We start from the raw sequence: 27,702 nt of genomic DNA, 5'->3' as shown, positions 1-27,702 counted from the left end.
CTCTATATATATATATATATATATATATATATATATATATATATATATATATATATATATTGTAACGGCCAAGCTAGGTCCTGATAATACTATCTTGGAGTATCTCACCAGGGATGAGTGTGCTTCTTATCAGCTGACTAAAGGAGGGGGAGAATGGAGTAAACTCGAACTCTTGATTTCTTTTCAACCATAACACAAGATGATTCATTTATTAAGAAACAGCGAATAAAGTCAGTTCATGACCATGACAGTTTTGTTGAAGGTACAGTATGGTATATGATAATTTCATGCAAGGTCAGGATACACATTAGCACTATGCTATTAGTTCATTATATTATTTCTTCTGATGAGTGAAGATTATATTAGAGTTACCATATGTGGATTTAGTTGCAATAAAGGTTACTACAGAAGAGAAACTATGACTTGATTGTAATTGTGAAATGTAAAAATCTGAAGGAAAACACTTGCTTGACTTCACACCTCAACTATAGCGTAATACTTATTTGAAGTGAATTGGTATAAATGGAAGTAAATTGGCTGTCAAGTCGGTGAGGAAAACACTCACAGTGACTTAGACAACTAATAAATTATAAAATAGACACATAACTTACGTTTTATAAATTGCTAGATTAATCAAGTATTGTTGAATTGAATTTAGAATGTCAAGTCGGTGAGGAAAACACTCACAATGACTTAGACATTTTATTTCCCTAAGAACTTTGTTGGACCTATAATTTAAGAAAAAGGAATTATATATTTGTAATGTAGCGAAACTTTTCTGTATGTCTTTAGCTTCATAAAACTAATTAAATAAAGAAAATAAATAAAGAAATGAATAAAAGTATGGGTCTGTGAGGACAACACTCACTTGACCATATAACTGAATTTCAAATAATAAATGATAAAACAATATCTAGTTTGCTTATAAAATAAATTAAAAATGACTAGAATGCATATAATTCGGAAGAGACAAAGGAATTAGAATAAGAATAAAATAACTTAAATAAAAAAATTGATTTGTACTTAAATAAACTTTACAAAAATATTTACTGTCCAAAATATTGCCTAAAGTTACATAATTCTCTAATAAACTAAACAAAACAAAATTTAAAAAAATTTAAAAAAAATAAAACTCACAATAACTGTGATGTACCTAGTTTGATGGCTGCTAGCTGACTGACTTCTCTCAAGCAGCCCACAAAGCCTTATATACTCCTAACAAAACCCACAATACCCACAAAACCCACAATACCCACAACGCCCACAAAACCCACAATCCTTGTTGGAATATTCAAACCAGCATGCGCTAGTATTGCATGTGTATATTTAGTTAATTTTCACAGTGATTATTTATGGAAATTACCAGCTGGATATTTTACACATTGCTACACTGCGATTTAATTGTCATAAGTAAAAATAGAAAAAGAAGAAAAAAAAATCAGTTTTGTATTTCGCGGCACATAGTCTGTTAGTCTGTCGCTCATAGCATGCTTCGGAAACCGTGTTATGCACTCTTACAATATTACAGTGGTAGACCGCACGAAAGGGTAGTCAACAGTTATATGTACCAATGAAATAAAGAAGAGGAAAAACAAACTTAAATGCGATGACGTATAAAAATGAAACATCAGGGACTATAAACACATTGAGTATGTAGTGTACAGTCTTAAGCGGTTAGCTAGAAATAGTCATTAATCGAATTATCAAGGAGGCCAGCCGCCGGCATGATACTCCCTATTTTCGCTATCACAAAAACACGTAGACTATACCAGCTAACTGTTAATCGACAAGTAAACAAAACACAGGATCCTAGAAAATAGTAATGTCAACTCATTTGAGCAATTCACTGCTAATGCACTGATTTATAATTTAAAAAAAAAATCCAGACCGAATTGGACAGCTTGTATGAATAGTGTTTACCGTATATACGCATGCATACATCACTCCCTAAATGCATGTTATTACAATATATATATATATATATATATATATATATATATATATATATATATATATATATATATATATATATATATATATATATATATACTGATACACATCATCCTTAACACAATCAACTTGTGTGTGTGTGTCTGTGTGTGTGTGTGTGTGTGTGTGTGTGTGTGTGTGTGTTTTCATGTGAGTAAAGAAATATGATTGTGACTGTTTAAAGCTTGAAATTTGGATATGTTTACAATATTCATTAGAGGAAATAAAAGAGAAGAAATGGCTGTCTGAATAGTTAATTAATATAATCGTTTCTAGGGGGAGTTTTGGTAGTCTGTTGTACATAAATTCATTTTTTTGTAGGATCTATGACGCGTACATTCAAAACTGAAAGGCAAATTTATGCACATCTTGTAAGCTAAAAGTAAAGATTGACAAATATTTATAACAAATTGCACCATATAAACAAGCAAAGACACCTGCTTTTCAATAAACTAAGACATATCTACAAAGACTTCAGCAGTAAATATAATTTAGAAATAAAATTTCTCCTTCTGTAAATGACTGTCTAGACCTAATGATGACAACAGTAGGTGAATTTATATATAAAATGTTCTTGCTATAGAAACAGCAGCTAAACGATATCTCTACCATATCAGTAGCTGTATCTCCATCATATCAGTAGCTGTATCTCCATCATATCAGTAGCTGTATCTCCATCATATCAGTAGCTGTATCTCCACCATATTAGTAGCTGTATCTCCATCATATCAGTAGCTGTATCTCCATCATATCAGTAGCTGTTTACAATTCACGAGGAAAATATCTTTATGATATAACTTTTTACTACTTTAATTTAACTTTATGAGGGAGCCACGCGTGCCCGATTGGTCTAAAGCGCTCGCCTTTGCCAATGACTGCTATCTCACCTTTGTCCGCGTTGGTTCGAGTCTCGGGCTTGGCCATGTGCGAGAAAGCTTGCTAGGAACTTCCTTGGGTCGGTAGTTTTAACTGGGATTCTCACGGGTTCTTCCTTAGCCAGTTGTACTATGTTTATCATGGGCTAAGCAATGGCTTTAAAACCCTCAACAACAAAAAAACCCCACAAAAACAAACAACAATGAATCAGGTATATAAGCATGTGTCCCAATATACATAGTTGTATTTAGATTAGCTTACCTTTTTTTACATAGTTGTATTAGATTAGCTTACTTGCAACATTGATGTGTAACTTACCGATGATTATGATGTTAATATATTGATAATGTAACTTGACTTTGCTTGGTATGAAAGCGTGAGATTTTACAGCGGTAAATGTGTATAACTCTGTGCCTATGTACATTCTTTTCTTCACCATTTCCTCATTAATGTTTTCTCTTTGCCTGTGTTAATGCAAAGGCAATATATAAATGTCCGTATGCGGAAATGTATTTGTATGTGCTATGATAAGAAATAAGTTTATCCTTACCTTCTCGCCAGCAAAATCAAGACATGAATGGATTCCGCTGTGGGGTTTGCTTGATAGACCGTTGAAACATATATGTATACCGTTTAACTCGTGATGTGTTTGCTCATAGATGGAGTGTGCATATGTCCTATTTGCGCATATAGCATCATGTTACAACAGATGTTTTGTGAGACCCTCCGTCATTTCTAAACATACAATCAAAATAAAGGCTGGAGATAGGAAAGACAAGGAAACACATGTGACATTCACAAGACTATAATTTCTAATTAGTTAGTTGTTATGACAACATAGTGTATACTCATAGTGCATGTTCATTAAGAGTTTTGTGAAACATAAAATCTTAAGAACAGTCGAATTGATCTTTGCCTTATGTGCAGAATAATTATTGTCAATAGATAACATCATCTTTTTATTTCATATTGTATTCCATGGAAATTTATCTTACATCGGATAAATAGTTCACATGCTAATTCGAAGATGATATTCATGGCCAGTTTGCATGGCGATCAAGACTGTGTGGTAGCAGAAAGCACACACCTCAATACTTAGCTATAGTTATAGTGATTTCACGGTTTCCTCATGGGAAAACGTATTTTGTGGGAAGAGGAGTTGGTTGAAACCCTTGTTGGTTGGAGTGTATCCAAGTGATAACAATCAACAATTTGACATCATCTGAACTGCAACTTTTGCTGAGAGACAAGCTAGGTCTGTTGTTTTAGATGACATCAATTTAAAACCAAAACTCATGAAGCCTTGTTTCGCCTTAAGTTTTACTTGTAAATGTGAAATCCATGTCTGTCATTGAAGCATACAACTGATTGGCTAGTGCAGCATTCTGTGCATCAATGTATATAATAATAGCAGCAATGTTTATTCATGCACAGGGCCCATATTGTTGTTTTAACCAATTTTTCAGTAGCAAATATTCAAAATAGCCGTTGAGTATCGGATTGGAACACAATTAAACAGGAGTTCTGGGTAGTTTGTGATACATTGTAACAGTTATCAATTGTAAAAAGAATTAGCCAGAAACCAGATGTGACATACAAGGTTCCCGTGACAGGGTGATATAAAAAAAATTGTTTACCTTGCAAAGAATTTGTGAAGGAGTGGCTGACGCTATACGTCCTGATTATGTTACTGGTAGTGTTGCCACCTGAGACTGGTCACATGAGGTTTCTTGTTACAGAAAATAAATGAGTCGAATACAGACAGGAACGGTCTAAGGGAAAGTACCATACATGATAAGCTAACAAAAAGAAGAAAAAAAAAAGAATCAGGATGAAAAGGAAGAAATGAAATCTGGGCGTCGAAGATAAATGTTATTTTTCTCGTACTTTTTATTTATCTGTTTATTCCCTAAAGAAATAATTTTGCACAGAAATTTTTTAAATTATATTGCACTGTACAATTGTTGTTGTTTTTGTTCGTCCGTCGAGTCGACGAGGACTACTCTAGTCATCCGAGAGTTGGAGGGGCTGGTTGTGTTCCATGCGTGCGCAGGTGGCTGATGAGGCCAACCCTTGCACGGAATGTTCGTTTGCATAAAGGACAAGGGATGAGTGGGATATCTCCAGGAGGGTTGATGGCACGCTTTTTTTCTGGCATGCCTCTTCAGCTCTGCAGCTGCTGTCCTGCGTTGACGGCGCAGTCTTCTGCAAATAAGAATTCCCTGGTGATGTCTGTCATAACCTTGGTTTTCGCTTGAAGCCTCCTGGGGTTGAACAGTTTCCCATCTGTACGGTACCTGATGCCGACTCCAACATCTCCGTCTCTGAAAGCATTAGTCAGCATGGCGGAGAACAATAGACTGTACAGTGTCGTTGCCAGACCACAACCCTGCTTGACGCCATTGGTTACTGGGAATGGCTCAGATGTCTCTCCATTGACCTGGACTCGTGCCAGCATGCCATTGTGGAAATGCTGCACCATGGAAACATATTTTCTCGGTTATCCGTACTTGGCCATTACCTCCCACAAGCCTTCTCTGCTGACAGTATCAAAGGCCTTTGTCAAGTCGATGTAGATGGAGAAAAGGTCGGCGTTTTGCTTTTGACATTTCTCTTGTCGCTGCTTCTCAGCAAACACCATGTCGATGGTCCCACGTTATTTCCGGAATCCTCACTGTTTTTCTGGCAGGTGTCTCTCGTCAACGTGCGTAGTGAGGCGGTTCAGGAGGATTCTGGGGATTATCTTTCCTTCGGTTGAGAGCAAGGATATACCCCGGTGGTTTCCGCAGGCCTGGCGGTTCCCTTTACGCTTATACAGGTGGATTATGGAAGCGTCTTTGAATTCCGAGGGGATCGTCTCTTGCTGCCACATCAGTAAAAGCAGTTGGTGGAGCCTTTCTATCAGAGCTGTGCCCCCTTCCTTGTAGACTCCAGCTGGGATGGAGTCTGAACCAGGGGCTTTGCCACTGGAGAGCAGACGTAACGCTTTCTGTGTCTCGAGCAAGGTTGGATGGTCATCCAGTGCTTCGTTGATTGGTAATTGGGGGAGACGACGGATGGCGTAAACGTTGATGGATGAAGGGCGATTCCGAACGCTGTCAGTGTGTTCAGCCCATCGTTGAAGAATATTCTTTTTGTCAGTAATTAGTGTGTTCCCGTCTGCGCTGAGAAGGAGGGATGATCCAGAGGATATAGGTCCATACACTTCTTTCATTGCGTTGTAGAAGTTCTTCATGTCATGCCTGTCTGCGTAGCACTGGATCTCATCAGCTTTTTTGCTCGTCCATGTGTCTCGCATCTGACAGAGGTTCTGCTGTACAGTTCTGCGTATATTGTTGTACGCATCTTTCCTGGAGGTGGACTTGGGGTTGTTGAGGTAGGTTTGATGGAGGCGGTATTACTCATTCAGCAACTGCTTGATCTCGTCGCAGTTCTCATCAAACCAGTCTTGGTGCTTTCTGGTTGAGGGTCCTAGGTTTTCGAAGTTGTGCTGTAGACCAGCTCTCTGAATGCCGCCCAGTCGGTCTCCACATTCTGATTGTCCAGAAGGGTGGATTTTAGACGTTCTTGCAGGGCATCCACTGCTTGGTATTGATGCGTTTCAGCTTGGTGACGTTTAGTCGTTTAGGAGCCTTGTTTCCCCGTGGGCGTCTTTTAGGCTGAATGTGGATGTTGAGCTTGGTGATGATGAGGCCGTGGTCTGAACAGCAAACGGCGTCGCACGCACATTCTGCCTGTCCCTCTTCCTGACAGTGACGTAGTCGATGAGATGCCAGTGCTTAGAGCGAGGGTGCATCCATGACGTCCGACTACAAGTAGGGAGGCAGAAGACTTTATTGGTGATGAGCAGTTCATGTTCGGTGCAAGTCTGTAGCAAAAAGGGACTGTTGTTGTTACAGTGATCTACTCCGTGCTTTCCTAGCACTCCATCCCAGGCAACGTGATCAAAGCCTACTCTTGCAGTGAAGTCGCCAAGAATGACGAGCTAGTCTGCCATTGGAACATCAGCAATGATGGAGTGAAGTTCTTCATAGAACTTAACATTCACTTCATACGTGTTGGTTATGGTTGGAGAGTAGCAACTGATAATATTAAGGTGCTTTATTCCAGACAAGTGGGGGAGTTTGAGTCTGTCGTTTACTCCCTTGGGAGGTCAAGCCAGTTTTCTATAGTTCAAGAACTATATCCCACAACATACTGGCTGTCGGGACATATAAAAAGCTGATTTTTGAACTTGTTGTGCAGTCTTAAGTGCATTGAGATTTAATATGAAGGGCAAACATTTGCATTTATAGTGGGCACAACAATAGTTCATTAAAGGTATTCTAGGTAAAAGAGAAATGTCTGCCGACTAAGCGTCCCCCTATTTAGCACAGTGCCCGTAGTCTGATAAAGGTAGAACTTCAGCTTTCAGAACTCAATCAGATATTAGGTGGCTTTCTTAAGAATTGGTGATATTGGATATGTGAAGCTAATCTTTTACCAGATGAGCATCAAACCTTGTTATCAAAATAATCAAAATATCTGATTATTTCGTTGACAGAAAGGTTATTTACTCATGTGATAACATATCTATTTCTCTCCAGGACTGACATTTTAAAAAAAAATTTAGGCTATCTTTTGTGAGACTTTTCAAATCCCCGCACTGTAATACAGACGGTTGAATGTAATTAAACCCTTATGTTCCGGATCTATTAGATTCATAGTCTAGGTTTCGTCAGGTAATGTGATTTGATTTTAAAACAGGTCATATTTTTGGCATTTTCTGACTACGCAGAAGAAACTACACGGATAATAGGCACATTTATCCTCTTGATAAGCGGGAGTGTTTACTTTCACCAGAACGCATATACTATTTCACATAGTGTCTTGACTAAGCCATTTCCATTTGACACAGAAATGAAAAGAATTTCAAATCTTCCTGAGAGATATGATATGACCGATATTGGGGCTCATCCTCTGGTTTCCTTAAAAGCATAGGGGTTTGTTATGTACACACATCTAACGATTCTTTATGACAATGAACCGTTTCTGACGATTTTTATCCCATAAACCATGTTTATTTCTTTGTATAACATTTCTCTTTCTACTTTATTTTCTGTTTTTATTAAAAGGTCAATACAATAAATGCCTGAAACATAATTCTTATAAAAATGGTAGACATTACCGCTACTCACCTTTAATTACAAATGCGACACTCACCTCTGTGCAAAAGCTGCAATATAAATAGGATGGTTTTTCTTCCTTAAAAAATACGTCATGAAAATAAAACAATAAATAAACAATATAACCACGGAATGGTATGAATATATGCTTTCTGATCTTTATGTTAAATGAGGTATGCATTTTATTATTATTTCTTTTTCTGTCTTTTTTATTTATTTATTTATTTATTTATTTATTTATTTATTTATTTATAATCCCAAATTTTTAGAAAAATTACTGGTTGTCTTATAAATCTTTCTTACTTCAGTTTAGGTTACACGAGACTTTCATTATATCTCCAATTAATGTTTATAAATAAAAAGGCCACAACAAATTATTTAATTATTGTTGCGGGTTTCATTTAAAACACAGTGTGACCGTTCCTGTGGCCTAGTGTTTAGAGCGTCTGCCAAGGATGCGGGTGGTCGCGGTTTGAACCCCGGCCGAGTCATACCAAAGACTTACAAAAATGGTACTAACAGTTAGGACTGGTCGGCTTGGTGTCAAGATAATGTGACTGGGTGGGACATCATGCTACATGTCGGTGGTATGATGCCCCAGTACTAGACATCACTATAAACTGCCACACTCCAGACATCGTAGCGATATAACTGAAAAATTCTTAAAGCTATGTTAAAAATCTAAATCACACACACACACACACACACACACACACAACACAGTGTTACAACTCTTTGCTCCTAAACTAGGTAATAGTACAGACGAAAACACATGAAGGTTACATCGTACAGAAGCAAGCAGAATAAAGTTTCTTGCCCAATGATAACTGATTTGGGCTGATCGGATGGTAGGATTCGAACCAACGCCCTTATAGTTAGGAATCCTATAATATAGCCACTAAACCGATGATCAAATGTTTAAAGTGGGATAATATCATGGCAAGGATACTGAACAAGCCCAGTAAATATCATGTTTTGTATTCGAAATCAGAAATGACCTTGAATACATATATGTACATCATTTGTGACAGTGTGTTATTATTTGCTTACGTTAAGATTTAGTTACCTGTAAACTGCACTGAAACATGACCACAAGTTTTTAAACTATTTTTGGTATTCAAAGGAGATCCGTAATTCACACGCCAGTAGTCTTAAATACATAAATAAAATACATATCAAGACCTATTTTGTTTTCTTCAATCATGCGCAAGTTGCTAAGATTTGGAAATGACACTATTTAACAGGTATCTCTTATTATTTCCGACGTATTAACTTATCTCTCATATAGTATATTACCTCTTGAAATCTTTAACTTCTTTTAATATAGCTTTTCTTTGTGGTTGTATGTATGTATGTATGTATGTATGTATGTACGTACGTATGTATGTATGTATGTATGTATGTATGTATGTATGTATGTATGATGGCGATATTTTATTTGGCGTCATTGTGGTATATATATATATATATATATATATATATATATATATATATATATATATATATATATATTCCACAATAACGACAAATATAATATCGCTGATCTGATGCAATGGTCACAAACACACACAAACACACACATATATATGTATGTATGTATGTGTGTGTATATTTGTGACCATTCCGTCAGATCATCAAATTTATTCAAATGTTTGATAGCTAATTCCACCAGATATAAAGCAATCTAAATAAGTCTTAAATTATCGCCATGAGAGAAATGTATCCAAATTTGGAATTAAGAAGGAAAAATCGATATGATTTACTGGTAGCCAAGAAACCCAAGACCCAAGATTCTTGTCTTTCAGACAATTTACCGGTAGCCAAGGAACCCAAGACCCAAGTTTCTTGTCTTTCAGACAATTTACCGGTAGCCAAGGAACCCAAGACCCAAGTTTCTTGTCTTTCAGACAATTTACCGGTAGCCAAGGAACTCAAGACCCAAGATTCTTGTCTTTCAGACAATTTACTGGTAGCCAAGGAATCGAAGACCCAAGTTTCTTGTCTTTCAGACAACGTACTGGTAGCCAAGGAACACAAGACCCAAGTTTCGTGTCTTTCAGACAATTTACTGGTAGCCAAGGAACCCAAGACCCAAGATTCTTGTCTTTCAGACAATTTACTGGTAGCCAAGGAACCCAAGACCCAAGATTCTTGTTTTTTAGACAATTTACTGGTAGCCAAGGAACCCAGGACCCAAGATTCCTTTCTTTCAGACAATTTACCGGTAGCCAAAGAACTCAAGCTCTTTAACTTTCAAGCAAACAGCAACAACATCCATTAGATACAACAATCATTAGTATTCGTTCCCACTGAATGTGAACAAAACACTTCCTTCAAATTAAGTACACGTTATTCCCCCATTTATGTAATGTACGAGTCACTTCCTCTTCCGGCCAGAAATTGTCTCCGCCTATTTGTATTTGTTTATCCATTGCACAGCCGAAAGAGCATTTATCTTGGTTTGAAATGTCGTTTGAAACTTGTCTGTGAATCAATCTTTTAAAGGCTTGTTTATATTAAATAAACACTATCATGTTGTTTTCATTATAACTGTTAGCATTTAAAACTGATAATCATATGTTTTCATTTTGAACTTTTCAGCAAATGGTGAACTAATTGCTAAACAGAAAGACAAAACAACAAATGAAGTGCAAACTAGTTTATTTTATATCTTGCATATATTTAGTTCTCTAATGCTTAGAATAGCGAAGTTTTAAGTACTGATTTCCGTGATTACGTGTCACTTATCCAGCAGTCATCATTTACTTATATAAAGGCAATGCTAGAAACTTGGTATAGTGAGGTTAAACTTATGATCTGAATCGATTATTTATTTTTGTTTTAATTCTGTTACATCTGCACTGTAGATGCACTGATGCGTTCAGGAAAAAACGGAATAATGACCCACGTGTTCTTGCGATGTTTTGTCCTTAAATCATATGCATGTGCTCAGTTTTTGGAGATAAAATAAGATAAATTGATGTGGAATTTGAATTAGTCATCTACAAATCATTTTTGAGTATAAATGTGTAAAGTCGCTGATATTTAGTACATTACGTTGTACGTTTATTGAGCATGATTGGCAAAATTGTATGCCTAAGCCTATATTTTGCTAATCCTAACATATTCAGGACAGGTTAACATAAGAGCGAATCAAGGGGATGCAGTGGGAACAAAAGCAATCGTCATTGGATCAGTTTTGTTAATGAAACACAGATCGTCCCAAACGGCTCAGGATAGGAACGGATCCAGTTGATATGTTCTGGAATGTGAAAAAGATAATACTATATATATATATATATATATATATATATATATATATATATATATATATATATATATATATATATATATATATCGGCGGTTTTAAGTTTTTAAGATACTTAGATTTGCTGTGTGCGTGCGTCGACTGGAAATCAGTTTGTAATCTAAATGCACAACATTTGGGTGAACATATACACTAGACAAATTTTTGGCTTAGAAAAACTGTAAATTCGTGTCCAAAAATCATTGGTCTACACAAAACTAAATAGTCTTTATCCTTCGAATATTTCTTAAGCTGAATAATCTGGACTATGTGTATTCCATCTTTGAAGCTGTTCATCAGTTTACACGTACCGAATTTATATACCACCTTAGTTCAATGTGAAAAAAAAAATGAATTATATCCTCAGTTGAACTAAGAGATGTTGCCCATATTTTAGACATGTGGAATAAACTATTGAGAAGACATTTAAATTTGGTGCAGCAATTTACTTTCATTTATTGTATCTGTGTATTTTATTTCATAAGTTGATGGCAAAGCCATTATAACCATATCGCATACTTACCAGAGACTGACAGATTGGGGGAATGTCAAATATTGATGGATCTTTCACACCCATCGTGATACCCGCAAACTCCAGCACTTCCATGCCCACACCTGGAAATACATAGAATAATAATCTTCAAAATAAGTATTAACTAAATCATTGTTGGATTTATCAAATTTTGTATTTATCAAATCTTACATCTATTAAAATAGTACAGTTTGACTGTAACATAAGTATCGATTTTCAAAGTATTAACTACCTTCCATTTCGCAATTAGTCTACTTCAAGAATATTCTGAAGTTGTGTTTTCCTGAAATTTGTATTCACAAATAACATATAAAGTTGGCAAAAAGGACCCATTTGAATGCAGTTATTTTGTCTTAGAACGACGTTTTAGTAATCTCTTCACTGTTAGAGATATAACAGGAACATACCAATAATGTACTATTTACCATTATCTAAGAATTTCATATGGTACGTACAAGTGGTATGGTACATCTTGTTGAATGTAATGCCACTCGTTTGAATGTGGCACAGCCTGTATTGTCGATTGATGGAATGCGACATGCGCATAACGTTTTGTACAAGAAAATTTCAAAAGTACACAGTGTATTTACTTCGCTTCGGTGCCATGGGGAGCGAAAGGACCATCAAGATAGGAATACAGCCACTTGCTGTCACCGTGAAATAGGTCTCTATGTTTGCGATCATGAACTTGTAGGTTTTCACTGCTAATTTCTCAGATCCGGCGCCCAAATAAGTCTCCTGCACAAGGGTAGCATTTTCTGTTAGAAATGAACAAATGAATAAATGGGTAAATGGATTTCCACCTCTTAACCAAAATAACTATAAAATGCACTATTTAAATATTGGTAACTAACAGATCCCTAAACTACAAGCACATTTATATTTCTATTTGATAATTCATTAAATTTAAAGTTTTTTTTAATTACTAAAGTAAACTGACTGCTCGTAGATGCATGCAATGTTCAAGTAATGAGAGAGAGATCGAGACAGAGATCGAGATCGAGAGAGAGAGAGAGAGAGATCATATATTAAATATAAAATATTTCGATCCGATGATCTTGACAATGATTGGTTGATTGATTGTTTGTATTTTTACGGCGCACCAGCACTGCTAGGCTATTTAGGCCATACAAAAGGTTAAATGTATGATCGCTCAAAAATGACAAAAGGTTTTATATCGACCAGCGATATCAAAACCAAATAGTTGAAAGTAAAGCTTCAAGATGGCAAGGGCAATATATAAAGATTCCCGACCAACGGGAAAAGTAAATGGTGCGTGTTAATAAAGATTGATATAACGTTATTCAAAATAAGGGACGGTATATACAGTACATAAAAATGCTCAAGGTGATGGCATAAAAGTTATAGCTTGGAGTAAATGTTTACTTCTTTCAGGAATTCTATAATACAAGTGATGTTTATTGTATCAAAAAGTTCCTACATGTCATGCATATTGTAACACTGATCGCGCGTAGGTTGCAGATCGAAACACTCTATCATAAAGTGCGTAACAGTGAATGGTTCATTGCAAGAAACGCACTCTGGTGGTTTTCGCCTTTTAGTATGTGGGAATGGGTTTTATAAGTATGACCAGATCGAATTCTTGCAATGACTACTTCCTCCCTACGGATGGTTCTGTGGGAAGGAGTCCGTTCTCCTGTGGTTGGCTTGATGCGATGAAGTTTATATTCACTGCATCATTCTATAATGCCTGCCACTTCCGACGTAAAGACTCTTTGATACTAGGCAATCTTGAAAATGGAGACTACGTAAATTCATATTTATTGATGGTTTAAGGAACCAAAGACATTGTATTACGTTGTTTCGAGCCATCACAATTTTATTGTCGGATTCTTACCTGGAATACACCGTGGCATCATTTCTTTCAGTATGAATTTTGTACAACTCCCGTTCGTAATGGCGTATTGTATTTCCTGGATTGAGAAAAGGTCTGTAAGATTAATCTAAAAATCAACAGAACGAGCGATGTTCCATTTGAATGAGTGGCACGCGACACTCACTCGAGTGGTATGTGCATAGTATAATATCGAACGAGTTACCACTTGGTCGAATTGGCCTTAGCGTGCTACCACTCTTGTTCACGTAAGACGCAGTGCGCCCTGTCTCTGTTGGATACGACAAGATGTTACCGTCTCCGTCGAATGTACAAATTGATCAACATTCGTAAGATCAGAATCTCGATAGAAAATAGTTCATTGTCATCCCAAAATTTTTTTTCACGGTTACTTTAGATAAAAGGTCATAAATACAGGAAGGCGATAATCATATACCTTTGTGTGAAGTGTGAAATTTGTGCGTGTTTTTTTTTTCTTCTTCCTATTTTCCAGTATTCATTACCCTCCGTTGTTATAAATATTTTTAAATCGGTTTGTTCTTATTGTCTGTTCATATCACTAGATTAAAAACGTACCTGCCTGCATTAATCAATGGACTGAGAAAACCCACTAAACATTTAGTGGACTGCTAAAATAATAGTAATAATAATAATAATAATAATAATAGATTGAATGAAATAAGCTTACTTTACTGTAGTCATTAATTATTGTCATGTTTGATTCGTGTCCATTTAGGAATATTTCTTCCTCCATTACCATCATCCCCAAGGTTACGTTCAGATGCACTATTGCTCTACCCTAGCATGATGAGAAATTAAATGATAATTATTCAGGTAATCAGAATATTACTTTGAAATATATTCTACTCTTAATAATTGTTATTTTAAATATATAAAATCTTCATATAGGAAAGTTAAGAAAGGAAACAGAAAAATTAAAATGAATGTGTCGTCTAAACAGAACTATTGCATCGCTCTTTTTTGTTTGAAACATGAATCAATAATAATAATAATAATAACAACAACAACAACAATAACAATAACAATAACAACAATAATATAAATAATGATAACAATAATAACAATACAAATAATAATAACGTATCATCATATATTGGAAAATAAATACATTAACAATAAACACGACTAGGACGAGAACAGGTGCAAGCATAATACAATCAACAACAGCAACAGTTGCAAATGATTGCTTTACATTTACCTTAACGAGGTAGGACACTCTTTCTACTATCGTGCTGACCAGCATACCTACGACACCCTCCATGGCATCTGGGACACAGCATTCTTCCCCTGACACAATCGTAACCAAGCCAAGAACAAACACAAAGCGCAACATTTGTAGTGAAGATCTGAAATTTCATGGAAAATGAAATGTTCATTTAGTCTTTGAAAAAAAAATGCTTTTGTTTTGTTTTACAATTTATAATCCTAGGTTGTAGTTTTTGTTTATTCTTTTGGTTACAGCACTCAAATGAACACACACACACACACACACACACACACACACACACACATAGGGGCCCGGAGTGGCCGAGTGGTCTAAAGCGCTCTCCGTTACGGATCACTGCCATCTCACCTCTGTCTGCTTGGGTTCGAGTCTCGGATTCAGCCAATATGGGTATGTGAGAAAGCCTGCCAGTAGCTTCTCAAGGGTCGGTGGTTCTTTCCGGGGTTTTCCCGGGTTCTTCCTCCACCATTAATACTGGCCGCCATGTATAGCCTATCGTGTGCTGAAAAATGGCGTTAAACACTACAACATCAACAACAATATATATGCAATAAACTAACAAAGAACAGTGCGAAACCAGTATCTAGATAGCCTGAGCACTTTCGACTCTTTAATGGGTCTTTTTCAGAGGCAATTACAAAACATAGACAAGACAAACAAATAAAACAGAAAAAAAATTATGTTTGCGAAACTTTACAAGGCTATTTATACAGGAATTCAACATTTTAGCTCTATTATGTGTAAACTAGTTTATTTCAGCTTCTTTCACTTGAAAGGATTGTTATTCACCATACGATTTGTATTCTTTATATATATATATATATATATATATATATATATATATATATATATATATATATATATATATATGGCAAGGTACGTACTATCACCGATCTATTGGTAAAAACAGACATGATTCCAATTGCATCAGTGAGCTTTACCTTACTCTTTTTGCAAACCAGGAAGATCAGGTCATGGTATTACCTATGCAGATGCGAAGTAAATTTGTTCTTATTTATTCGAGATATTCAGAGCTTTAGGAGGCAGGAGTGTATGGATTTTTAATTTGTTTGTTTGGTATCGATCTATTACTCAAGAATCTCTGAGAAAAAAACACTTTACATTTATTTGCATAGAGATTAAGCGTACTGTGTTTCGGAAAAAAAAAATGGGTAGGCCGAAAGAGGAATATATAAGTCGTAGCTAAAATATAAACTGAAGTGGAGGGTTACTTAGGTGATATGGAAAACGAAAGATGCTGAGTGAACGAGCATATTCATGAATTATATACATGTTGAATATTAATTAATTAATAATGAGTGGGAGAATCATAATTAATTGATTAATAATTAAAATTAATAATGAGTCGGAGAGTTATAATTAATTAATTAAAAATTAAAATTAATTATCAATGAGTAGGAGAATTATAGATTGGATTATTGCAGATTAGACCTGAAATATACCAGGTTCTACAGCTGCAATATATATTTATAGTACTAACACCCTGCTGCTGTAAATGGTCAGTTTCATGTCACACAAGGTCAAGGCTCCACACTCAATATTAATGCCTTGTTTCATTACCGTGAGACACTCGGGTGTGTTTTCTCTGTCTTAGTAAGTTGTATTCTATCTAGTTGGATAGAATCTTTGTGAGTTTGTTGACATACAAATTATAATATGGCGTCCGAAGTGAGACTGCGTGATTAACTTGGGTTTATACCATTAGGAAATATCTCCATAAGAATGCTGACATTTTGATACGCAAGTTTATAGATGTATTGTGACACAATGGATAAGCTCAATAGGCCACCTGAAATGGAATTTGTATTCAACCCATCCAGATGAAACATGGTGGAAGCGGAAGCAGACCATACAGCTTTACCTAGATGCTGCACTTGAAGATTAAAAAGACAAAAGAAAAATGCAGTTCCTTTTTTATTCCAATCAGAACAGTACGGTAGAAATGCACAGATCCAATGCAAAATTCCAACAAAAGGATGACGTCATTGATTAATATATATGTGTGTGTGTGTGTTTATGTGTGTGTGTATGTTTATGTGTGTGTGTGTGTGTGTATGTGTGTGTGCGATTTGGATTTTTAGCATAGCTTTAACAACTTTCAGTCATATCGCTACGATGTCTGCAGTGTGACAGTTTATAGTGATGTCTAGCACTGGGGCATCATGCCGCAGACTAATATATAGATGTAGAAACAAGGTATGCACATATAGAAAAGAATTGCTGTGTTTTTTAATTTTGAAAGATTTAATCATAATGCATATGGTCGTCAGGTACAAGCTGAATCGGATCATAAACCTTTGGAATCAGTCCTCAAGAACTAAATATCTGCCGCACCATCTAGATTTCAGAAAATGCTTCTAAAATTGAGGAAATACGGTTTGGACTTAACTTGTCGTCAGGCAAACAAGTTAGATGCAACATATACGTTGTGCAAAGAATACAGACATACAGACAGACACAGATGATAAGGAAATGAATAGAGAAGGTGAGTGCTATGTGCATATGGTCATAACAGAGATGAGATTTCTGAAGTAGATGGACTAGTTATAAAAGGATAGAAGCTTGCAATATCAGATGCCCTTCTAACGAAATTCTAAAGGAATTACATGAAAATAATTTATATACGAAATGTTCTATGCTTTAGGAGCATCATTTCACTGACAACTCCAGCGTAGGGATATCTGTTTACAATCAGTATTCACGAGGAAAATATGTGTACAAAAGAATTATTTATTACTTTGATTCAATCGTTATGATGATGCAAGTACAGAAGCACGTGTATCTGCATACATAGTTGTAAATGTCGATACGTTTAGTTTATTTACAACAACTCTACTGTTTATTGATGTGTAACTTGCCGAAGATGTAAATACGTATAAATGAACTTAACTTACTACGTGAAAGTACGAGCTTTGAACATCCTATTCTTCCCTATTCACCCATTACAGTTTTCTTTTTGTCTATGCTTATACAAAAGTAATACATACATGTCGGTGTTCCGAAATCTATTTGTGTGTGCTGTTGTATAACAGATAAGTTTATTCTTACCTTTTCGTCGCAAAATCAAGATATGAATAGATTCCGCTGTGGGGTTTGCTTGATCGACCAGCTGACAATATGTATACCGTTTTACTCTCCCTCTGCGTTTGGTTAAATGGAGAATGTGCACAAGTCTCCTTTTTGCACCTATATTATCATGTGACGACCGCAGTTTTTGTGACTTTCCGTCATTTCTAAACATATAATTAAAGCAAAGGTTGGAGATAGCGAAGGCAAACACAAGGAAATACTTATTAAGATCAAGGACTATAATTCAAGATTATCTCTTTGTTATATCAATATGTTTTGAGTATGTGCAGATATGTCATAGCGTATGTTAACTAAGATTTTTTAAAAAAAAAATGCAAAACAAAATAACCAGAATTGTTTTAATTGGTCTTTGCCTTACGTGTAATATATTCTTTGTTGCTGATAACATCATCAAATGGTTTTATGGCGGATTGCATATAAGGTTACATTTTAGCCTACATGGGTAAATAGTTCACATGCACCTTATGAAATTATTGAGAAGATATATCGAACAATCTATGTGCAAATTATCTTTCTTGTGCATTCATATTTCATTCAAAATTAGGATAGGTTATGGCCCGGGCTATATGAATTTCCTAGTACTAACGTCTAGGCTAGCTTGGCTGACTACAAAGCCGTGTGATTAAATCGTATGACGGTCTGACACATTTACGAATCTCAGTAAATAACAGGTGGAAATTCTAACGTCATTGCCATTAACCCAAATTTCACTCTGGACCATAATCTACTCTCTAATAAAATGGTAAAACTTTTAAAAACATCTATGATTTTATGTAAAGTGCGATACTAATTATTAGACGGGATTATCCATGATTTGGCGGCTGAAACTTGACCATTATGTGCAATTCTCGTCACATATCTTTATATCTATCTTTCAGGATGGAACTAATAATAACTTTTTAGTCTTTAATCTAACCAAAAAACGCTTCTATCTGATTTTAAGGGACTATTTACCTTTTGATATAAATTTTAACTTAGAAAACATTTGAAACAAAAATATATTACTTTCAAACAAATTTAAAGACAATATTGCTTTGAAATAAATGCTGGAAAATCACGAACTTTCTCTCAATTACAAAATTGTAAACAAATCATAGAAATCATATGATATTGAGAACATGAACAAAATATATTCGATCGGAACGTAAGTTCGAAAACAATTCCGTTGCAAACGAACCTGGTAGTGGCATCTGGTCAACAAAGTTTATCGGCTAAGATATTTATGATTCACGGACAGCAGATGCAAGCTGTAAGCCATGAGGGGGTCAGTGGTCCCAGCTTTAGGTGTACAGTGCATTTGCCTGAGCGCTGATCGGTTGTGGGGTTAGTATCATACGTACATGCATAGCTACACAATAATTGTAACAATATCAAATATATTTTCACAACAATTTGTTCAACACACACACACACACACACACACACACACATGAAATCTCAACGGCTGCTTCATGTTGCCTTAATGGACTACTCATTATATAATTGTCAGAACTAGATTTGATGAGTCGAGTATACATTTACGGTGATCGCTTTTCTGTATTAGCAGAACTGGAAGTCCATCATCTTGGCATCCGTCCGTCTACGAGAGACGATGGCATAGCTCCAAAGTACACTTTTGCTTATCCTTCTTTTTAGCTCTCTTTTCAGCTTGCTTTATTCTTCTCTTTTCCTCTGCGTTTTGAACTCCCTGCCTGACAGCTAGACGCCAGCTGGAACGGTTGTTTGCACAGTTCTCCCAGTCGTTGACATTGATGTTTGCTGTCTTCATATCCTTCTTGCAAACATCTTTGTAGCGCAGATGTGGTCGTCCAGTTGGTCGTGCACCTTCTGCTAACTCCCCCATATAACAGGTCCTTGGGAATGCCACCTGGGTCCATTCTCTTGACATGGCCGAGCCAGCGAAGGCGCCTCTCGCTGAGTATGGAGAACATGCTGTTCATGTTGGCGCGTTCTAGAACCTCTGTGTTGGGTACTTTGTCCTGCCACTGGATGTGCAGAATGCACCGCAGACATCTCAGGTGGAACCTGTTGAGTTTCCTCTCGTGTCTTGCATAGGTGGTCCATGTTTCGCTGCTGTAGAGAAGTGAGCTGAGCACGCACGCTTGGTAGACACGCAGTTTGGTCTTCTCTGTGAGGTTGGGGTTGTTCCAGACCCTCTGGTTAAGTCTGGCCATCACTGCTGCTGCCTTGGCAATCCTGCCGCCCACCTCAGAATCAATGGAGAGTGAGCTGGAGATGTTAGACCCGAGGTATGTGAAGTTCTCGACAACTTCCAAATTGTACCCATCGATGGAGACAGAGGGAGGGGAGTCTGTGTCCTGTGCCATGACATTTGTTTTCTTCAAACTGATGGTCAGTCCAAATTCCTTACATGCATGGGAGAGGCAGCATACCAGCTGCTGAAGTCCATCTTCCGTGTGTGATGTCAAGGCTGCATCGTCGGCAAAGAGCAATTCACGGATGAGTACCTCTGTGACTTTAGTCTTAGCACGGAGACGGGCGATGTTGAACAGCTTGCCGTCAACCCTGGCATGGATGTACACTCCCTCGCTGCAGTCCTTGAATGCGTACTGGAGAAGCATGGAGAAGAAGATGGCAAAGAGCGTCGGTGCAAGGACACAGCCTTGTTTGACTCCGCTAACGACTGGGAATGCTTCAGATGTTGCGCCATTGAAGCACACTGTGCTGTGCATGTTCTCGTGGAACGACATAATGACAGCAAGCAGACGTGGGGGCAGCCGATCTTCTGCAGAAGTCTGAAGAGTCCACTCCGACTGACCATGTCAAACGCCTTCGTCAGGTCTATGAAGGCAACGTAGAGGGGCATCCGCTGCTCGCGACACTTCTCCTGCAGCTGACGTAGTGAGAAGATCATGTCTACAGTTGACCTGCCGGCTCGAAATCCACATTGGGATTCTGGGTAGACGCGGAAGGCTAGGATCTGCAAGCGTGCCAAGGCAACACGGGCGAAGGCCTTTCCGACGATGCTGAGGAGGGAGATGCCCCGATAGTTGTTGCAGTCGCTACGGTCTCCTTTGTTTTTGTACAAAGTGACGATGTTGGCATCACGCATGTCCTGTGGGATGTATCCCTGTTCCCAGCAAAGGCAGAGGAGTGTGTGTAGGGGCTGGAGCAGTGCTGGTTTTCCGCTCTTGAGGACTTCAGGCGGAATGCCGTCGCTTCCGGGAGCCTTCCCACAGGCAAGGCAATCGATGGCTTTTCCGAGCTCTTCCAGAGTGGGCTGTGTGTCTAGCTCCTCCATGACAGGCAGGTCTGGAATGGCGTCCAGGGCAGTTCCAGTGACATTGTTTTGGGTTGCATAGAGCTCGAGATAGTGCTCAACCCATCGCTGCAGTTGTTTCCCCTGGTCTGTGATGACTTCGCCCGTCTTGGACTTGAGGGGGGCGGTCTTGTAGCTGGGGGGGGGGGGGGCCTGTCGCTTGTTTGATACCCTCATACATTCCTCTTGTATCCCCGGTGTCAGCAGCTGTCTGTATACTGTTGCAAAGGTTCAGCCAGTAGGTGTTGGCACAGCGGCGGGCGGTCTTCTGGGCGTTATTCCTTGCAATCCTGAGGGCTTGTAGTGTTCTGGGGCTAGGTGCAGCCTTGTATGCCAGGAGGGCTTTCCTCTTTGCCTCAGTCACGGGCTCCATCTCCTCCCAGTTTGCCTCATACCAGTCGACATTCTTTCGCTCCCTCTTCCCGTAAGCTGTGATGGCTGAATTGTACACAGAGTCACGGATATGGGACCACTTGGAATCAATGGTGTCATCAGGTGTCACTTTGGTGAGGGCTTCCTTCAGTTTGCTGATGAACTGCTGTGTTTTCTCTGGGTTGCTTGCACAGCAGGTGTTGATACGTGGGTGACCCTTCTTCTTGGCGTGGTGCAGCTTCTTGGGTAATATTCGCACCTTGCTGGCCACGAGGGAATGGTCCGTGTCACAATCGGCACTGTGGTAGCTGCAGGTAAGGAGGACACTGGCTAGTTCTGCACGCCTGGTGATGACGAGGTCTAGCTGGTGCCAGTGGCGTGAACGTGGGTGTCTCCACGACACCTGGTGGATCTCCTTGCATTTGAAGAAAGTGTTTGTCACACATAGGCTGTGGGAGCAGCACATCTCCAGCAGTCGCTGACCATTCTCGTTGATCTTGCCCCTTCCGTAAAAGCCGAGACAGGTGGACCAGGCCTCGTGGTCAGCTCCCACTCTAGCATTGAAGTCTCCTAGTAAGTAAAGGCTTTCATTGTTGGGGATACTGGATATTGCCTGATCCAGAGCCTCATAAAACTTGTCTTTCTCCTCGTAGGTGGAGTAGAGGGTTGGAGCGTACACACTGAAGATGTTGACCGGGCCTAAGGATGTTGACAGCCGGAGGGCAAGGATTCTCTCAGTACCTGATGATGGAGGTTCAATGAAGGCGATTAGCGTGTTCTTGACGGCAAAGCCTACACCATGCTGCCTAGGTTCATCCAAGGGCTTCCCCTGCCAAAAGAATGTGTAATTGGCTTCCCTGATGGTGCCGCTGTCAGCCAGTCGGGTCTCCTGGAGGCAGGTAATGTCGATGTTCAGTCGGGAGAGTTCTCTGTCAATGACGGCAGTCTTCCGTGCATCGTCGATCTGCTGTAGGTCAGTGGTCAATCCAGGACACATGTTCCAGGTTGCAAAACGAAGAGTTGGAGTCTTTTTATTTCTTCTTTTAGTCTTTCCTGGTGCAGAGTTTTGTGGCCCACTTGTCGAGATGGTTCTCTAAGCTCCACGCACCCAGTGAAGCAGGCAGGCCATGGCGGGCAGCACCTTACTGACTGGGGGCTGCCCAGCTTGAGGCGGGCGGTAGCTGTCCAGTGAGACCTGATGATCTCTCCCACCGTCAGAAGTAACCCCTGGCGCCAAGCTCTACGCCAATCGAGCTTTGACTTAGAACTGGTAAACTGCTACTTCTCGTGTTGTGCCGACGCCGTACGACGACGCTGGAGTGTCCTCTCCAGTGGAGCTATGAAGCCTGGGCAGGGTGGTATGGAGAATCAGCTGTTGCCCATGCAGCAGATCCCCCCTCTCCACGCAGCTGGTGTGCCCAAGGGAACGACGAACGCCGATACAGCTTGGCACCAACGGCGTCGCAGGAGTTGCCGGAATGACGTTGAAGTCAATGTCATACCGCCTTAGGGACTCCATCTCCGGATTTTCTGTTGGGGTTTACTCCCTTAGCCTTTCCCATGAGTGGGTATAGCCACAAGGCAGCAGAGGTTTGGAATCGGAGTTTTCCTTCTCCTAGATGAGCTACCATCCAAGGTTTACGAGTCCCATCTACCCGAAGCAACTGGTTTTAAGGCGCCAGTGGGCCGCCTTCACCCCTTCTCCTGTTAGTAGAAAACATGGTCTGCCGGGCTTCAAATCTAAGCCACTCGCGAAGGCCAGGAGCTGGATTTTAGTTGACAGAGGCAGTAAGAGACGCAGGCCGTATGGGGCATTTTGGAGGATTGGGGCGCTTGTCTCCCACTCCCAACCCGGGCAATGTCAACCTTAGACCACACACACACACACACACACACATGAAATCTCAACGGCTGCTTCATGTTGCCTTAATGGACTACTCATTATATAATTGTCAGAACTAGATTTGATGAGTCGAGTATACATTTACGGTGATCGCTTTTCTGTATTAGCAGAACTGGAAGTCCATCATATATATCTATTATCTTTTTCCTCTCAGGGTAACCGTTTGGGTATACCTGACTATTGCCTTTATGCAAACAACATATTACATAGCTAATTTTTGTTTATGTGTGTAGATTATATTTTAAGATTATTATTATTTGTGGGTAAACATGTTTACTTGGATTTGATTTTACGGCATTTATTTTTCCCCTCAGGGAATTTGTCGTGTACTTGATGCTTCCCGTGTTAATTAGTAATAGACCTGAGCTTGTTAACCACATAGAATGTTCTATAAATGAACATTTGACCCTCATTCTTGCCCTTTCATTCACTCTAAATTCTAAGTCATATGTAGCATAGCCCTTGCTTTTTTTTCTTCTATTATCACTCACTCACTCGATTCTCACTCCGTCACTCACTCACTCCCCCTCTCCCCCTCCCATCTCTCTCCCTCCCCCTCTCTCTCTCCCTCTTTCTTTCCCTCTCTCCCATTATCTCTCTCTCCCTTCTCCCCTTTCTCTCTCTCTCTCTCCCTCTCTCTCCACCTCTCTCTCCCTCTTTCCCCCTCTCTCTTTCCCTCTCCCCCTCTCTCTCCCACTATCTCTCTCCCCCTCTCTCCCCCACTATCTCTCTCCCTCTCCCTTCTCCCCCCTTTCTCTCTCTCTCCCTTCTCTCTCTCTCCCTCCCCTCTAACCCTGCCCCTCTCTCTCTTCCTTCTCCCCTCTCTCTCTCCCGTCTCCCCCTCTCTCTTCCTTCTCCCCCCCCTCTCTCTCTCTTCTCCCCCTTCCCATCTTCCCATCTCTCTCTTTCTCTCCCTCCCTCCCCCTCTCGATCTTTCTCTTCTCTCTCCCTCCCTCCCTCCCCCGCTCGCTCTCTCTCGTTCCCCCTTCCCCTCCCCCTTTCTCTCACTCTCTCTCCTCTCTCTCTCACCTCTCTTCCTCTCTCTCTCCCTCACTCGCTCCCCTCTCTCCCTCCCCTACATCCCTCCCCATATTTAAAATGCAAGAATTTTAATAAATTTCTAAAAACTCATGATTGACATGCGGCAGCGGTGGTTAGTGCTCCTTGCCTAACTTTGGCTTCTCTTAATAACTTTGCTAAGGTGGTTGTAGTGACTGAGAATCTCATTTATGAATTGAGACCATTGCTCTAAATGGTGTCTCCGGTGGCAAACATAGACGCAAAGCAAGTAGTAAGACTGTCGTTCGAGACGTTAGCGAGGACATCAGTACTGACATTATGCGCCATTATAACCTATTTAGTTTGCTTGAAAGAGGCCCCCATGTAATGTCCCCACGATTCCCTTTGGAGGTTAAAGTAGGAAATTCTGCCACGTGCGTTCTCCTTTCTGAGTACAACTTCTAAAGTTTTGAAAGTTTTACTTTGAATTCCAGTAACCAAACGCATTATTCGTCGTAATTGTCGTCCACAAACCTTAATGAAATACCAACGCAAGTGCTGATTGTGTCGACAGCCTATCAACCACGAGTTTCTTCAGAATGGACGGGTTCCAAAGGCACTCGTACCGTCTAGAAATGAGGGTTCTAAGAAGCAAGAACCACGTGCATCATGCAAATTGTTTGCACTCGTGCTTGCAACAATGCTTAATATCAAGTTGCTCTTTCCCTTCTATTTAAAATGTGCATCTGGGAGTGAGTCATCAAACTTAGATTCACCAATTATTGGAATATTAACCATTATCGCATAGAGAACATCATAATTTGTCTACAGCTGTCGACGTTCAGATCATGATTTGATTCATTGTTTTCTCATGCTTTCCATGAGTACGTTTTATTTACTCCAGCCGTATGTGTATCATTGTTTTTCCTCCAATACGAAATGAAGAAATTATAAATGTATGACACAATTAATGGAAAACAAGAGACATCAAAACCGTTTACCTCTTGTGACACAAAGATTATTTAGCCCTTTTAATAAGAAATCTATTTTCACCAAGTCTGTCATATTGAAAACAAATATTTAGGCTATCTTTTGTGTGACTTTTCAACAAGATAACTAAAATCACCGCTCTGGAATGTAGACGGTTGAATGTAATTTTGTCAGTATATTGAGCATCCATTAATTTCATATTCATGGTTTCTTCGGGTAAACACGTTTCTTTTGAAAACATGCTATATTTATGGTGTTTTATGACTGCGTGGAAAAAACTTCCCGGATAATAGACAGGGGTTTATACCTTAAACAGGTCGAATGTGCTGTTTTTGGAAGGATGTATTTAAATTTTACACAGACATAAAAGATTTAAATTATTTACGAGGAATTGGAGACGATCGGTAGTGAGGCCAGCCCTCTGGTTTCCTTATGTAGATCATGAACTCAAATAGTTTTCAATAGTGATTTAGAGACAATTTAATTTACATTGATATTTAGTTAGATGTAAACTGGTCAAAAAAAAAAACGTCTGGTCTTAAATACGAGAGATACGTATCAATATTGTTCAGATCTCTATTAAAAAGAACTTTTCAATCTGCAATCATAGGAAAGTTATCTGGATACGAAAGGATATGTTGTTCGTCTATACTGACAATGGTTTTCCCCATCAATCAAGATCAAAATATAAACTTCGTTCTCACATAAATATTTGCTATCTCATATCGAACTAATATATATATATTAGAAGAATATTCATCTTTTGAAACATGTCTAATGTAAGATAAAGCATGTTTGTGTGAGCTAACATTTATGTTTGTCATAAACCGTGAAACAGTGTCAGACTTCTTTATGAGCTCCCACTAATATCCCTTGAATTGTTGTCTACCATCCTTTGGTTCAAGTCCTCACAACTGTATCACAAATGTCATTACTTAAAAATATTATAATTTCTAGTAACCCATGTATCCTAACGAAATAGGATAGTGGACTAAAGCCAGTGTCGTTTTATAAATTATGTCATAACATTAACATTTCGACCAATACCGATGATATAGACGGGGGAACTGCTATATAGAGGGGAGGTAAATCTAACCGAAGCATAAATCTGTTAACTATGACATTCGCTTACGCGATAATGAGCGTCACTTATAATTTGCTTCTTTTACCGCAAAATACATAAATGTAAGCAACGAAATTACAGTTAATATCTGAGAAAAACAGTGAATATGAATGTACACACGAGATGAGTCTAGTTTGGGGATTTCGTTACAGCATATTCAGTAGTGAACATTTTCTTATGTTAAATCCTTTCTCGTGTTTTCATGTTTGTTTCTGCATTTTGACATCATAAAATGTCCGTCAGTGCTATTTTATAGTTTGTTTATGTGATGTCTGATTCATTGGCTGATTGAGGAGTGATGGGGTTAACTAGTCATCAGCTTATTATGATGCCAGATGCATATGTAATTGAGTAATGAGTGATTGTAGAGCGAAATTGCAGTTAGGTTATTATGATGTTAGCTATATGCGTGAACACTGGGTTATTGGGGGTAATGGTTGGGCGGAATAGTGATTAGTTTATTATGATTCCCCCTGTATGAGTAAATAGATTACTGTGTGATTCTGGAATGATGGTGGTGGTGGGAGGAGTAGCTATTAATGTCTTATTATATTGATTTGTAGGTACGGTTAACACTAATTATATTTTTGAATTTTCTCCCAACGTGTGATTCGAATGGTTTGTCGTCCAAAGCATGTGTATCATCAGGGACATCATAAAACCACTGCAATTTGCACTCGAGAAAAGTGCTAGATACCATCCGTTCCACGACACCTGGTATGTAAAAAATATAGCAATATAATTAATTGCATAAACAAAATGAAATTATCGTGATATTTGAATGATACATTTTCTCTTAGAAATAGAATTACAAAATTTATACAAAATTCAATTAGCCGTTCTGTTATAGCAATCAAACTAATTTCATCATTGAATCGAACGAATGACCGATTACATTTCTCGGAATGCCGGCATAACCTGGTTGCTTCCGCACCATCCAAATTCAGTGTTGGT

General features: G+C 38.7%; 2 protein-coding genes across 5 annotated transcripts in view; both read right to left on the bottom strand.

Moving 5' to 3' along the window:
• Nucleotides 1-3,569, bottom strand: part of LOC149803458 (ependymin-related protein 1-like) — a 32,833-nt gene extending 29,264 nt beyond the window's left edge. The window contains exon 1 of one of the 2 annotated variants that reach the window (XM_089953168.1): nt 3,416-3,569. The gene's annotated coding sequence lies outside the window, so the exon portion shown is untranslated. The remainder of the gene's footprint in view (nt 1-3,415) is intronic. The other variant, XM_089953171.1, reaches the window with a different exon arrangement.
• A 7,105-nt stretch (nt 3,570-10,674) lies between these two features.
• LOC149803457 (ependymin-related protein 1-like) overlaps nt 10,675-27,702 on the bottom strand; it is a 53,517-nt gene continuing 36,489 nt past the window's right edge. Inside the window, exons 1-7 of one of the 3 annotated variants that reach the window (XM_089953163.1) lie at nt 18,040-18,202; nt 14,944-15,091; nt 14,413-14,523; nt 13,728-13,803; nt 12,460-12,627; nt 11,861-11,952; nt 10,675-11,292 (exon numbers count right to left, since the gene is read on the bottom strand). In XM_089953163.1, coding sequence (XP_089809289.1) covers nt 11,233-11,292; nt 11,861-11,952; nt 12,460-12,627; nt 13,728-13,803; nt 14,413-14,523; nt 14,944-15,078 — 642 coding nt within the window. In that variant the 5' untranslated portion in view covers nt 15,079-15,091; nt 18,040-18,202 and the 3' untranslated portion in view covers nt 10,675-11,232. Of the gene's footprint in view, nt 11,293-11,860; nt 11,953-12,459; nt 12,628-13,727; nt 13,804-14,412; nt 14,524-14,943; nt 15,092-18,039; nt 18,203-27,702 lie in introns of those variants that run through there. The other 2 variants (XM_089953162.1, XM_089953164.1) reach the window with 2 other exon arrangements.

The sequence above is a fragment of the Sinohyriopsis cumingii genome, chromosome 3, assembly GCF_028554795.1.
Source record: "Sinohyriopsis cumingii isolate HCF-2022 chromosome 3, ASM2855479v2, whole genome shotgun sequence".
NCBI classification, from domain to species: Eukaryota; Metazoa; Mollusca; class Bivalvia; order Unionida; family Unionidae; genus Sinohyriopsis; species Sinohyriopsis cumingii.
Note: the sequence above shows the minus strand (reverse complement) of the source record. Positions and strands in the feature narration are given on the sequence as shown.